This window comes from Centropristis striata, chromosome 18 (assembly GCF_030273125.1).
Source record: "Centropristis striata isolate RG_2023a ecotype Rhode Island chromosome 18, C.striata_1.0, whole genome shotgun sequence".
NCBI lineage: Eukaryota > Metazoa > Chordata > Actinopteri > Perciformes > Serranidae > Centropristis > Centropristis striata.
The window spans coordinates 23349274-23364880 of NC_081534.1; the positions used below are offsets into that span (position 1 = coordinate 23349274).

The 15607-nt window shown below is 38.0% G+C and overlaps 1 protein-coding gene across 1 annotated transcript in view; it reads left to right on the plus strand.

The window, feature by feature from the left end:
- The window catches only part of rngtt (RNA guanylyltransferase and 5'-phosphatase), a 128189-nt gene that overhangs the window by 73262 nt on the left and 39320 nt on the right, over positions 1-15607 (plus strand). Inside the window, exon 12 of the mRNA XM_059356476.1 lies at positions 11953-12021. Coding sequence (XP_059212459.1) covers positions 11953-12021 — 69 coding nt within the window. The remainder of the gene's footprint in view (positions 1-11952; positions 12022-15607) is intronic.

Here is a 15607-nt window from a genome sequence, read left to right on the forward strand (position 1 = left end):
GTTGGGCCATTCTCTGTAAACCCTAGAGATGGTTGTTAGATCAGCAGTTTGTGAAATATTCAGACCGGCTCGTCTGGCACCAAACAACCATGCCACGTTCAAAGTCACTTAAATCACCTTTTGTTCCCCTTTCTGATGCTCTGTTTGAACTTCAGCAGCTCATCTTTACCATACCTACATGCCTAAATGTATTGAGTTGCTGCCATGTGATTGGCTGATGAGGTATTTGCATTAACGAGCAGTTGATAGGTGTACATTGGCACATTGTACAGTGGTCTGTGAGTGTATTTACCATGGGTATTTCAGGCAGACAACTATTTGGGATAGAGACCGTTTTATAAATGAACTATTGTAGAGTAGTGAAAGTAGTAGCGAGATAAAGAAACTTTTCATTAATTGCAAATCACATCCATTTTGTTAAAAGCAAACTTTGTGTGTCAGCCGGAAATGAGTAAGGAGCTCCAGATGATGGGAATATGGAGGAAGCCAAACACTATTTATCTGCACATACTGCCCACACTCCAAAAACAAACTGACAAAAAGCCAGTTGGAAATTGGCAAAGTTGACACTAATAACCAAAGCCTATTATATGTTATGGCTATTTATGATAATGTATTTTGAAGCTGAAAACAAAACACATCTAAATGTTTGCTTGGAAAACCCAACCTGTGTAGACACAAACAGAGTAAACACATTGTGTCTCTACTTGATTATCCAGCTGTTGTACTTTAGTTTTGTAAAGTTTTGCATTGGAAAAATAGTAAGTAAAAAAGTAAAATCTAGGTCCATTTGATACAAGATATCAAAATAAAAAATCCTGACACTAAAATTTAAATTACGTGGTTAAAATTGGCCATTTAAGTTCCTGCTGTTTCCCTTGGCCTAAAGCCTTGTCATCTGGCAATAACTTGCTGCTAACTTTTTCTAATTTCACGGTCGTAGGTGTTAGGTGCTAGTCACTCATAAAGACACATGTCCAGTTTGCCTCAGGTTCTTTTTTATACCTCAATTCAATTTCATGCTCTGCCCTGATATTTCTCATCATCCTTGCCTGTTCTAGTTCCCGTTATTGGTTTAAGCCTCAAAATGTTAATGTCTCTGTTCATCTTTTCCCTGTCATCACAAATGAAAGTGTAAAATTTAATCGTCTTTTTATGAAACAACCAGTATTCATCAAAAGATAAGATGTCGGAGGGCGTTAAACTTCTCCAGACTGTAACCTTGTTTGACTTCAGGCCAGTCTGTGGATTCGCAGCCCTGCCTATACACTCTGATGTGGGCTTTTCGTTTAATAGGGAACTGCACACTGGCTTCAGAGGCTCCATTCACATTAGGCTTGAAAGGAGCCTTCAGCAACAGCCCTGTGGTCTGACTGGAATATCAATCCATCCTCTCCGCCTTTGATTCAGCCCCCGCACCTAAACCTCCTCAGAGCCACGAGGATAAGCAGACCACAGGCTTTAGGAATGGAAAGTGCATCATATCAGTTCAGGTGTGCAGGGGAAAAACTCCCAATATTGCACCGAAAATGAGCCACAGCTTTGCTTTGTTAATGGGAGCATGCTGCGTTGTCCTGATCGCATATGCAGATTAAAAAACCAAAAGGTATTGAAGTTATTTACATACATTTTCACGTACATGTTGACTTAAATTGCTTATTTCTTTTGGAAACTTACTTCTTAGGCCTTTACTCTTTATTTACTGCATGCAGGTCTTTCATCATCTTTAAAGCATAATAAATATTATGTTTCATTACCCACACCTGTCTGTTATAGTATCATTTTAAGGCAGATTGTAGTCACCCTGTAAAATCCAATATGACCAATTAGTTTGCAGAAATGGATTCTTCACTCTCAGTGGGATATTTTTACACATTGCTGTATTTTACATCTGTTGTTGTGGCCACGTTCATTCATTTGGTTTCATTAGTTGAACATTGTTGGATGAAGAGCTTCGTCTTTGCCTCTTGGTTTGCTGTCACCTCGGTGTAAGAGTAGAAATTAGTAGTAAATCTATTCTGTATTCCACTCATTTCTGCTTATTTTGTATTCCGGTGGAACAATTGTTGTGCAGCCATTACAACCTATTATTCAAAATTACAACAGGAAATTGTTATTCAAAGTCAAAGTCAAAAGCCCCATTTTGATTACAGGTACTTTCCCCAGGGGTCCTTTTGAGGAACTTACTACACGTCCATCTAAATTGAGTTCCTTGGAGAGAAAAATTTGGACTGTTTTACTGCATAAAAAGACTCTAGTCGGTGGGTTCTACTTAGTAAAAGTTAAGCTTTCAGGGTGGAGTTTGCATGGATGACTAACGCTGTTTACACAGACAACATGTGCTTCTTCAACTCGCTTCAGTTGTGTTTCAATTAAAGTCGAAGTGACTTTTGAAACAAAATTTTTGAAATGTTGCATTAAAGAGAAAATGCAAATTAGGGACATTTCCATCAACTAGAGTGAATAAACAAAGCTGTATGAAGAAGATGGCAGTGTAATGTATTGCTGTGTTCAGGAATTGATTCAAATGGGCAACTTATCATTTGATCAACTGATCAAACAGCTGATCAGTTATGTGAATTAAATGTTCACTACGTCAGAACTTATTATTTATTTCCATCAAGCTTTTTTTCTCAGTCAATCTCCAAAATGTGCATTTTTATTTGTTGATGGAAACACAACTATTGAGAGACACTAGTTATGTTCACATCACATTTTTTTAATATTGTAAGTTCATTGTCACTGTTTTTACACTAAACATCTCTATATCTTACACATTGCCCCTCTAATCGCTCGCAATGTAATATATTTAAATAATATATTATAGAGTAATATAATATAAAGCAATTAAATCTAATAACGATAATCATTTCTTGAAAAAAAATACTGAAGCCCAAATAATTAATTAAAAATCAATGAACAAAATAAATATATTAAGAGGATAAATTGATAATAATTGCATGACATCCAGTTACATCCATTAGTTGCAGCCCCAGGTCTGACTGATTTCATAAAAAATATGTGTTGACTGTTTGAACTTCCGGTTCTGTTATTGAGACTGATGCCTCAGGCTCCTTTTGACCGAACGCTGCTTTGTGTTTGTAATTAATCACAAACGGTCCTGCGTTGCCACAGTAAACGTCACATGTGGTTTTATTAAACAGTTTTCATGACATTTAACCTGCATATCTTTCTGTTTCTGATCTATAATTCATTGAAGTAAGATTACGGGTCAACTGAAATTGATGGCTATGGATTTTTCTATTTGATTGGCTAATAAAAATAAGCCTTTTATGTGTCAAAGACGGTGAGGAAGTGAAGGTGAATGGCATACTTCATATTGATGATATCCAGCTACACAGAGCCACATATAATTCATCATTGTGTCCTTTTGTGAAATGAGCCCCAACATGAAACACTGGAGAGGAAAACGGAGCGACTTCCATCACTCTGACATCCTCCGTCTCCAGGGGAAAGACATTGCTTAGCATTCTCGCGGTTGATTTGTGTCCCCCGGGCTCTTCTGTTGTCCCGTCTCTGCCCTGGAGTCTGCAATGAAAGCTTGATCTCTTAATGGGGCTGTGCTGTTTGCCTCCGCCCACGCAGCCCTACTGTACCAGGCACAACTTTGTGTTTTCTTCCTGGAGAGGTTTACCATGAAAGCAGGGTCGCTGCCCCCTCTCTGCATTATCGCTCCAAGGAACTTCCTTACTGTAGGAGGATGTGTGAGTGGAAGTCTTCTTTCTGCTCATCTCTCCATCCAGGGTTCACTGTGCTCGACGAAGGTGGTGGGTGGGTGTGCTAAGATGGCAAGAGAACTGAAATGGAACTCCCAGATCTCGCCGCCTACATGCCGTTCCCTCATAAAGGCACCAGTTCTTTTTAGTCTGGCTATCTGCCTTCTCCATGTCAGCATGATTGTCAAGCTTTGTGTGATCTGCTGTGACTCATTCATCATTCTGGAGAGCACTGATGTTGCTCCGCTTTCTTTACAGATACAGCAGAGCACTTTTTTTTTTTCCGTGGCGGTAGATAAATGTATGCAGCGCTCCTCTGAGGGCTGATGACTTCACTTACTTCCCTGAAACGCATCTTTTTGAGAAAGCGGTGATGTTTTGAATCAAAGTGCTTTGCGCAAAGGTGAAATCATCTAACTGTATAAATATAACCACACCGGAAGTTTCTCTCTATTAAAAGCTGTGCTCTGCAGCTGTTGAGACCCAGTTTGCAAGGATTTCACCTAACCCATTACAGGTTCTGTCTGCTAAAGTAATACATTCAGAGCATCCAGTTTGTGGTTGAAAAGTAACAAAAACATCCACAATCACGTTAAGTGCATTTCCACCATTTTTTGTACATCCTCTATTCATGCATAAAATAAATCTGACTGGAAACATGCAATGGAAGGAGACTTTGTAAATTAATCACGACATACATGAAGCACATGGATTATCTGTCACTCTATCCTCCTCTACATTAAAGACACAAACAAACAAAGACATCAGATAAGTGTGGAGCGATGAGGGGATTGTAACATTCCACATGACAATCGTTAATGCCATCTTTCCATCACATTTTTCGCCCACTTCTTTCTTCTGCAGTGGTTTAATGGCACCTGACTGGAGAGAAAAAAGCTCCACCAGCTGTTTGTCTTGATGCACTCAACTCCTGAAATTTGCATAACCTGAGTGGATGGAAATGTGCAGTACTTTACATTTTTATTTTGCAGATGCAAATGTGTTCACATTTTCTCTGGGTTCGAATGGGAATCTGATGAGTGTCATTTGTACGGAGATAAATTACCAAAAAATGGCCTCGGGACAAATCATAACTCAACATTGTTATTGTGTTATTTGGATAAACCCATGTGTCTACGTAAAGATGGTGTTTCTTATTTTAAACTATCTAATGTTGAATGTTGTTGAATGGAGACTGTTTCCCATAAATTCTAGCCTATCTCCAGTTAAATGCAAGTTTTTCTTTGATAGAGTTATTGTTGTAACGGTACCCTTTAGACTTCACTAGTAGTGCGTTAAAGCAATATTTTTTTCCGTGTCGTATGACTTTTTTTTTCGTATCATGCATGCAGTTGAGCATGTGTGTGACAGTATACATCCTGCTTCCTGTTTCATGCCATTTCATTGATTGACAGTGATTGTAATGAGCAAAGACATGTAGCATGCACCAAAAAGAGACAGGGAAGGCTGCAAGTGGTAAATATGGATCTAAACAATGCATGATTTAAAGATGTTTTTAAGGATGCTTTCACACCTGCCTTGTTAAGTTTGGTTGAATTAAGCCTTGGTGTGTTTTCCCACATGATGCTGTTCATGTAAAGACTTCTGTGTGGAAAAAAAATATATAAGTGGTACATTTCTGGTGGCAGAGCATGCTGTACCTGCTTGCATAATAGATGCTAGCCAGAAAATTGCATAGGAATCTTTCTCTCACATCAAAATGCATTAGTCCAGAACTTAAGTCATTCTCACATGGATTGAAGTGATGCATTTCAGTTCACATGGATTTTTCTGTGTATGAAACCAAACCAAACCAAGGGGAAACACTTAGTTTACAAACTCATCAACTGATTGAGACGAGAGCAAACAAACTATGTATGGAAACACCCTTGAATTTGCTCTGTAAATGTTTTATCAGAAAGGAAATGCTCTCAGATTTAGATGAGAAGCACTACAAGTAAACATAATTATTCTTTATTTACATAATTGTTCTTTGTTTACACCCCACAAATAACCTTTAACAATGGAAAATAAGCTTCAGAAACACTTTTTTTAATGTTATTCTTTAACTGAATTGCTGAAGCTTTCCTGTATGTGATGTGAGGACATTAGCTCTCAGACGTGTGTGTGCATACTAATTCACCTCAAAATATGGATAAATGTCCTTCTTTGCAGTTAATCTTATTTATCTTTATTATGTTTATTTGACAGGACCACGCATAACCAGCATTAATTTCAAAGCTTGAAATTTGCATGCATGCATTATACAGATTTTCATCTCTAGTCCCTGAACAAAATGTACATTATAAACAACAAACAACAACAACATACTGTTTATTATGTACATAGTCACATGAGATATCTGCTATTTAAAGAACCATTTGTGGTTATGTATTCTCAGAGGTTAGAATTGATGATTATACAGGGTGTCCATAAAGTCTCTTTACAATGTAAAAAAATGTATTACAAAAGCAAATGAACGGACAAATATGTGAAAATTATTACAAAATGTGGAGTAGATATTGAAGTTTTTTGCCTCATGTAATACACCTCTACACGGGAACCAATAGTTGCATGAAAGCACATCAAGACGGTTCTCGATTTCTTGCCATGTCAATATTGAAAATATTTAATATTTTGTCTTTTTATCATTTAAAACATGTGAGTTAATATTCCTTAAATGGCATTTAATATATCTTGTTTTTTTATGTTAAATATCGACCTGAAAAGGAACTAAAGCTGTCAGCTAAATGTAGTGGAGTACTGGCTAACACCAGACTAATCACAAATGAGATTAGTCTGGAAACCAGACTCATTTTTCCTTAGAGGAGGCGTGGTTTACGATCCTCCAGAGCCGTCTTTTGGGCGCTATGAATGTCAATCAAAAGCGTCTGTAGGTAGCTCTTAACCAATCGTATCAGTTATACCAGATGACATATGTAGAGCGACAGAAATTGATGTTTACATAGCCAGACTAGCCCATCTCTACTTTGAGACTTAAATGCTCAATTCTGCTTCTGCAACGTTTTTCTGCAGCATGTTCAGACTCTGGCTGCTCTGTAGTTTCAGCTCACAGTCTACCGGCAGTGTTGGTGTGTGTGTGTGTGTGTGTCTGTGAGAGAGTGTTGCTTGCTGCTTTGCTTCTCCAGTTCTCGCTTTCTGCAAGATTATTTATTTTTATGCCTTATTCTCCCCTCATGTCATTCAGCCACACACATCCACTGAGTTTATAGGCAATAGAAGAGCTGCTGCAGGGTAGTGGGGCTAGTTGGTAGATTAATAGATTAGCTTTTGCCAAATCCTGTCGGAAGCAAGGCTAAAACATCCTTTTTCTTGGTGAAACAGGACTGTAAAGTCAAACGGTGTTCTTCTTTTAAAATCAGCTTTCGCTCTAAACGATTTAAAACGCCGTCTACAGCTAGATCACGTCTGCTGCAGCCATGTTGGATCTGTAAGAAAACTACAAAACTACAAGCTTCCATCTGTCCAATAGTACGCGTCATCGTCTTGCCGTCCCTTCCCTTCTGTGATTGGATCCCTAAAACAGGGCTAAGAAACGGCCTTAGTTGCCAGACTGTGTTGCAGTTCGAAATGAAATCAAGTGCGCAAGGCAGTATGGGTATACCCAGGCTAGTGGAGTACAATATTTGCCTCTAAAATGTAGTGGAGTAGAAGTATAAAGTTACAAGTACCTGAAAGTACACTACTTGAGTAAATGTATTAGTTACATTCCATTGATTATACAGTATCTGCTCACTTTAAAGTTAGAGTTTTTTTTAAGAAAGGCTTAATGTCTCCTCACAGATGGCCATGCACTGAGCAACTGAGACGGACCAGTTTGTTTTAATGCTGGACAAAATGTGGAAGGCGTCTCCATAGTCAATCCTGTAGTGCTGCTGTGTATGAAACGGCTTAGCAGCCACGCATGAAGCGCAAACATAGTTATTCAATATTGCACACTTTCTTGTTTTTGTGATTGATGTTATAATTTGGTTTGTCTCCAAGCAGCAGGAGGGATGACGACGATCTGTCGTCTCCTGCGTAGTGAGTGCTACGTCTCCGCCGACCGCTGACTGTCTCCATATCTACTGCACACTCTGCTATCTCCCAGTCAACAGGCACTTAGCTTGAACATGCGGGCTGATTGAAATGTCAGAGCTGGATAGAGATGCAGGCATTGTTAATTAAAATTTAATCATTTCATTTTATTGTCTGCTATCATTCAGACAGGAGACGACTCACAATATGTTATGAAAGGCCACTCAAAGCCCAGTTTCCCTCATTTTAATACCTCCCTGCATGTCTAAAATGCATCACTCTCTGCTTTAGTTCATCTTGATGGCCTGGATATGATACCTGATATCCGTTGCAGTGCACTAATGCATATACTCTCTATTTTATTGACCGAAGCCATTTCCTGCCAGCTTAAATATATTTGCTATCTGCTTGCACGTACGGAATACGCAAAGACGAGTTTGCACACAAACTATCATAATAGACTCCATAATATTGTAATACTTGCACAGGAAATTGATGGTCAACAGTGATTCTGCAGTCTCTGACAATCTCAAACCCTTTAAGAAGCTGGCAGATTCTGCTCTGTGTAGTTATGCGCAATCATATATTAGATTTGGCATTTAGTATTACATTTCAGGGACATTTTCCAAGGCATGCGATACAGTTTTAGATTGATTTCCTACTTTCCAAGCAGCAGCAGCAGCAGCAGCAGCAGCAGCAGCAGCAGCAGCAGCAGCAGGTTTCCCCTCACAGCGGTGCAGTATGGAAATAAAGTCATCTATCACCAAGGGCACAACATCACATAAAACTGTAATGCACAGGTTTATGTTTGTGAAGGTGACATAGTTGAGTCTTTTGGTGCAGTTTCATCACATATGTCGTTATCAGTTTTTGATGTGAAGGTCTTCAATTTCAGGTCCCTGCGTATTCAGATATCACTCAGATGGAGCACTCAGCTAACCTTCACACCATCTCCTCTTTGTCGAAGTACATAAAAAGCCTTTATATTCATTCTTGTCTTGACTGCAAAGAATTTTTGACATTGTGTAATTTCGCTTCCCTGCTTTCACACTATGCTTTTAATTAAAGCCAAACACTGATCTGAGCATATTTTCTCTAATATTCAGCCTGGTTTTTATACATTTTATTGAAGCTCTGTTAGGGACGTGAGGCTCAGAAAAAGCCTGAGGTGAAAGTTTTCACTCCTTGAAGTCCATCAAATCCAAACACACAGACGTATTTTTTAGATTCAGCATGAGTTGTACTCCCTGAGGGTATCACTGTTTCCAATGCGATTAGCAGACAAATCACAGAAAGTGACACTCTAGAAGTTGCCAGAACGTTCCTCTTCAGTATCAAAGTGATCCATCTAGTCGTCTTTACATCCATTGGTTCTCTGCAAACAGAAACTGCTAATTGAGGGCAGCAGGGAGAAATGAATTAGTATTTTTTACACTTCTGGTACCCCTGTCTCAAACTGGATGGGTTTTCTGATTGGGGTAGTCCGTTTTAGTCTGTTTTACAACATAAAAAAAATCTCTTGTGGATTTTGAAGCCTTGCCGTGCCTTATAAAAGGCAGCTGCTAATAGCATAAGACTCTATTTTTCCCACAGAATGGAAATGCAGTCATAACAGCAGCTCAAAATTCAGGGAACAAAGATTAAAAAAAAATACAAATAAAAAATTAGACATTATATATAAATGTTTTACTGTACATAAAGTACTTACATGACATAAATACATGGCTGCTAATTGGTAGTATGGACAATAAATAAAAAATATATAAAAATCTATCTGTAGATATACTAGGGATGGGCGATATGGGCAAAAAAAAAATCTCAATTATTTTTTAAAATTTTCCGATAAAGATAATCTGACGATATCCTTTAAATTATGATTCTTTAACCACAAAAAAAGCTGTTAGAATTCTTCTTGCTTACCAGGACATCTCTGGAGGAACACAGTGTTTCAGAACAACAGCTCTTGTTTATTTTCTTTAAACTTAAACATTCAAGAGACTCCCAGTTAAACTTCTATGTAGAGACATTAAACGGGTAAACATCCAGGTTCTCTCTCTTGAGGTAAATTATGCAGCATACAAGCATGAGCAAATAAGTGGCAAATTATCATTTCTTGATATTGTTAACAAAGTGACTTTCATACACCTCTTAAAGTGACGAAGAGAATCTACTGCATCTACTGGTACATTGTTTGCCATGTAGCAATAAAAAATATACTTCAAACCTGGATTAATCTGGTTAGTCACATTGGATTGCTATTATTTTGAACACTACTGTATGTATTGCTTTGCTATAAATGAATTCTGTACACTTTACTTTCTTGTTGTTGCAATTATATTTTTGGATTTAGATGTGATGATGAAGTTGGTTCAGGTGCCTTGAAAAGTGCTTGAATTTTTCTCTTAAAAAGCTGCATGAACCCTGCAGAGTCATTGGCAGCTTTATACTTCCTATATATGTCCCCAGAAGCCCTAAAGTACGCCCACAGTGCCAGACTTTGAAAGCTCCTGCTCGCAATAAAGACAGATGAAAATTTTCCAGAACCCCTAAGTTTGTCTTTCAAAGTGAACCTGATCCTTTTAAGGTGCATGCATGATAAATAATTTAGCCAACGTTAAATCGAAGTTGGTTCTGGCATTTTTTCCAGTGTTTTAGTAAAACTGGTCTTTGCTGTTATCAGACCATAAGTGATAAAGAGTCTTTGTCCTGCGTTGTTTAATGGCCTCAGTGGAAAGTGAGTTTACACTTTAAAGGTCATCATATAGAACACATATTTTCTTTTTTTGGAAAAAGAAATCGACTTCATATGTTATCTGTTTTTTTTGTGGTGACAAAACTACGCAGCTGCTATATGAAGATAACCGGGAAAAAACATATTGCTGCTATTTTTCATGTAGCTGCTGGAAAATAAATGAATACCCTGCAGTTTCAATTTACAAGAAGGTAGATCTTAGACTTTTAAATAACCCCTTTCTTCCCCCATCTGAGTCAAAAAGGAAAGCACTCCTAAATTGGGGCATCTCTTCATCTGCTTCCATATGCAGATTGTACATTCAGCCTTTTTTTAGTGCCTCTAATTTCCCTCCCTGGAGTTGCCATGGCTGTTGATGTGCTTCATGATGTAGAAAATGCGTTTTTATTGTACAGTAGCTCTGCCGCGTCTCCTGGGCATCCCTCCTCTAATATAGTTCCTTTCCTCTGCAACAGCTGCGGTTGCTGGTGTTAATGGAACAGATGAAGCCGACTCTTTCCAGTCGTCAGGAACTTAATGATTTGATGCTATTCTGGTCCTCAACCTGGGCTGTCAAGTTACAGATATTGATCCCTCAGTCATGCATTATCAATCAAAGAGATTAATGCTTAGTTTCAGGCCTAGATGGATAAAAACAAGGTATAAGTACTTCTAACTCTGCAGGATTTCATGAGTAAAAGCCTTCCAGTTATGTTGAAACATCACTCTCTAAGGTATTGTTGGCAGATTCTAAAGCTGCAGTTGACTTTATAAACTCCAAGGTTACTCAAAGAACAGATTCTTGCAATGCCATTTAAGGGGTTGGTGTTTTTCCTCAGCCTATGCTGCACACTTTAACCAAGTTTGATGAAAATTGGGCCAGTAGTTTTTCCCTTATCCTGCAAAGTCATTTCAACATTTGTCATTGTTGCAGGAACAACGAGACAGCAGAGCATCTCTAGAATAATAGCTATCAAAACAATAAATAACATGAAATAGATATAAATATATAGCGAAATGATAGAAACCAATCACATTAAATGCAAATCCTGCAACAAAATAATCTACAATGAAAAAAATGTTTTATATGCAGCCAGAAAGTGTGTGTGAAAATGTGTTATTTGCCATTCAGAAAGTGCAGACCCTCCACAAAGGTATCCCTATCTCGTAGTGTTAACCACAGTAAAAAGTAATTTGTGTATCCGCTCAGTGATTCGTATCAACTCAGAAATACAGTTGGTTCTTCTTTGGTCCATGCTGCAACCTTCCACCAAGTTTCAGGAAAATCAAACTAGTAGTTTTTCCGTAATCCTGCTGACAAACATACAAACCAAATCAGACATACCCTCCTTGATGGAGATAATCAATGTCATGTCATGTGTTCCATTTAACCAATTTATCATTTTCCCCTTGCTGAAACTGTGTCCTTTTTTCTATGTTTTTCAGTTACTGGAAGGCAGCTTCACATCCCAGGTCAGCCACGAAGTCGACGGGCTTATCTTCCAGCCATGCGGGGTAAGCCTCCATCTACGTATGACAATCTGTCGTTTTTCAAAGCCTCGTTGCTACAGGTTGGTTGTCAGGCGAAGCTTTTTCTTCCACCAAGCTCCTACACGAGTATCGGACAGCTTGTCACCACCACCCGCCGTTTGTCACTCTGTCTCTATCAGTCCTGCCCTCTGTTATTGTAAGGGAAACCACACTCCTACATGAATTCACATAAACACAGGGCTCTCTGTCAGAGGCTGCACAGTAAAACAGACACATGGCAGTTTGTGTTACGGCGGAGACTTGGTAAGGATACCAATTTACTCGCTTGTGAGAGATCCACTTTTATCTGTGACAGTAATACTATTCTTCTATTCTCCTCCTGTGATGGACTCATATTCCACTGTGTAATATATAAAATATCCCATTGCACACAGCATTAATGCAGCAATAGGACAGGTAGGTATCTAGATGTGAGTAATATTAAAGGTATTTTGAGAATATGGAATAAAGCTGCAGAGAGCTGCTTGAGAAATATATCACACAGTTTTTGCCTATTGTTCTCACCTATAGTAGTAAAAATATTGAATTTTATTTATAAAACGCTTTTCTTAAGAGCTTGCAAAATAAAATTGGATAAATACATTTGAAAATGCAGGTAAAATCAGAGTCAAGCAGTACAGAAGAAGTGAAGACCGCAAAAAGGATATGATCAAATAAATAAAACTGTATAAAACATAAATAAAACCCTCTCAAAGGCAATAGAAAATGGATTGAAATACACTATTCTTCCAATATCGACTGTTTATTTAAAGTGAATTATGCCCTTACCTTGTGAAGCATCTGCTTTATTTCACTTGTTTACTTTCTTTGCACCTTTTAAAATGACGTGTCTTCAAAAGATATAACAATTGGGGCCATTGTGAGGTCCTGTTTTTAATTAAATCATCAAGCAAAAAATCAAGATTGTAGAATTTATCAAAGCCAGACATAAAAAGTGCTGGTAACGCTTTATAATAAGGTCCTTAATAACCATTTATTAACAAGTAATAAGGCATTGTTCTCACTTTAGATCCGGTAGTTGCAAAAAGCATTGTTAACTTATAGTTAACTTATAATAGATTAGCAATAAAGTATATTTTAATATCAATAAGCAAACAAAATAAGATTAATAAAGGCATGGCAAAGACATAATGGGTGGGTCATGGGTGTTTATGGGTGCGTGTGTAATGCCATTATTAACACTTATATAAGCTTATAAACACACAATAATGTTAATAAGCATCTTGTAAGGACTTACAAGGGCCTTATTACTTGTTAAATAATGGTTATTAAAAGGACCTTAATATAAAGCGTTACCAAAGTGCTTTTACAAGCAAAGTGCATATAAAGTCATACACATTCACCACAAAGGAATAGTATTGCAAAAAATTACCAGCATACACTGGCAATCATGCATTCAAACATATCCACATGCCTAAATCAAGTATTTCTCATTACACATGACTATGCCTGTTTATCACAGCCAGCAAAACTGTTCCACTCAATGTGGAACATGGTCCAACTTTCTGCATAGGAATGTGGAATGAACAGCCAAATGCAACTTTTCGAGGGCTGGCTTGACAATCCCAAATATAAGGCCAAGTATAGCAAATGGGAAAAGAAAGTTAGAGTCAAACTTTGTATAAAATCGTTTGTCATCCAACAAGGGGGAAGGCGACAATGATGAGCCATGTGTCGTGGCAACAACAGTGTTGACAGTTAATAAAGATCTAGCTATTTGTACTCTGATGTCAAGTACTGTGTGAAAAATCAACTGAGAAGTCTAGAAATTAGAGTCTGGAAAAGTTGTGCAAGAATGCAAATTACTGCACTCGAACTAAATACAATTGTTAATTGTTTCAACATTTTTTCTTAAAGTTTGTTATATTAAGTTTTCATTCTGGGAGAATATTTAAAATAGTGTCTTTTTTTTACACCAGAGTCTGATTTTACACCTGTGAGCAGAGAAGGAGATTTTCATAATGGCAACAAACGCAGCCAAATGTTTTTGGCTGGGTTGAAACCAGCAGATTTAGCATGACAAAGAATTCAACAGCACTCTCTTATCTACATAACGGGTGTTAACATTTTCTATCGGTACACCTGCTTCTCGTTAGTGTTGACCCTGGATGTTTACCACCTTTTCAGTCACAGGTTTATAATCAACAGGGTGTAACAACTGCGGAACTGCTACTCCACCATGTATCACTTGAAGTCTTTTGTTTCTCTGGACCAATCAGATGTGTTAAATCAGGTGTTTTGACGCCTGCTTTGACTCTTTAATTGGGAGTAAAGTTTCAAGCACGACATGCATTTCAATCCAGGGATGGCAAAGCAGAGATTTTATGACTATGGGGATTTGAAAAGTTAGAGCATGTATTTTCTTCTTTGCTTTCTTCTGCTCTTTTATCAAAGATGATTGCCCAAAATCACTAAAAACCCTTTAATTTCCATGACCGAGAGAATAAGCAGGTGAAATTCTAAATGGGAAGATTTCCTGATACGGGGCACTGTATGGATGCTGTGTTTCTCTCAGCATAGCTCTCTATAATTCATTGAATTCATATTGATTATGAAGATTTACTTCAGTTACAGCAGTAAAAACGGAGTTCACTATGCCTTGGATCAATACAGTGATATAAAAATGTATGTGGTTCAAATATCAATTAGACAAGGCACAAGCCAAACACAGAAACATAATGTCTCTCTGGTGGTGACAGATATTTCAATGATGTAATTAAATATGACGTAATTGCTTTTTAATACAATCTGTCGTAAATGGTACCAGACTTAATGTCACTGGCCTTGAGAAATTACTTTGTTGATACTAATAGCATGCTATGAGTATCTTTATGCCCTATTCCATACACATGTGCAGTGCCCGTTTAAAATGTTTCTGTTCAGAACTAATCTCGAGAAAAGATCATCTAAACATTGTCACACTCAACACTTCACCACTACTAATAGACCTGCCGTGGCACAGTTGTGTCCCCTTCCAGCACTGGAGTATATGCACCATTTGCTATCAGCTGGCTATTTGGAACCAGGCTATTTCCTAGTACAAAAGTGCTGTTCATTACAAAACTAGAGCTTGAAATACACTGATGCTTAAAATGCTTAAGTGTGCTGCAGTAGCCCTTTTCATACTGTGCTTCTGCAAAAGTGCCGTAACGAGCTCTGCCATCATTTCCCCTAAGAGCGTTCATACTGATTCAGCAACGGCGTGATATTGGCGTCCTTTCACATTGCAAGAGGGCATTGTGGAACAAAGTGGGAGAAGACGGTTGTGCTGTGTAACAGCATCTGCAGTACGTGAATAATAAGCAAGTGCTTTCAAAACAATGATGGCGCAAAAACTGTACATGGTGCTGTATCTCACTGTAGAGATTCTCCAAACTCAAGCAAAGTTACTCTACATTTTGCTGAACATGATTCGATTACCGTCGGACTCAACTGAGAGTCTTGTTTCTGATGATACGGTCCACTTCCTTTCTTATTACCCGAGTGTTGGTCGCACAAATAAGGTACGTCACATATTTTCTATCATGCAGGCTCCTGGGTTCACATTGAT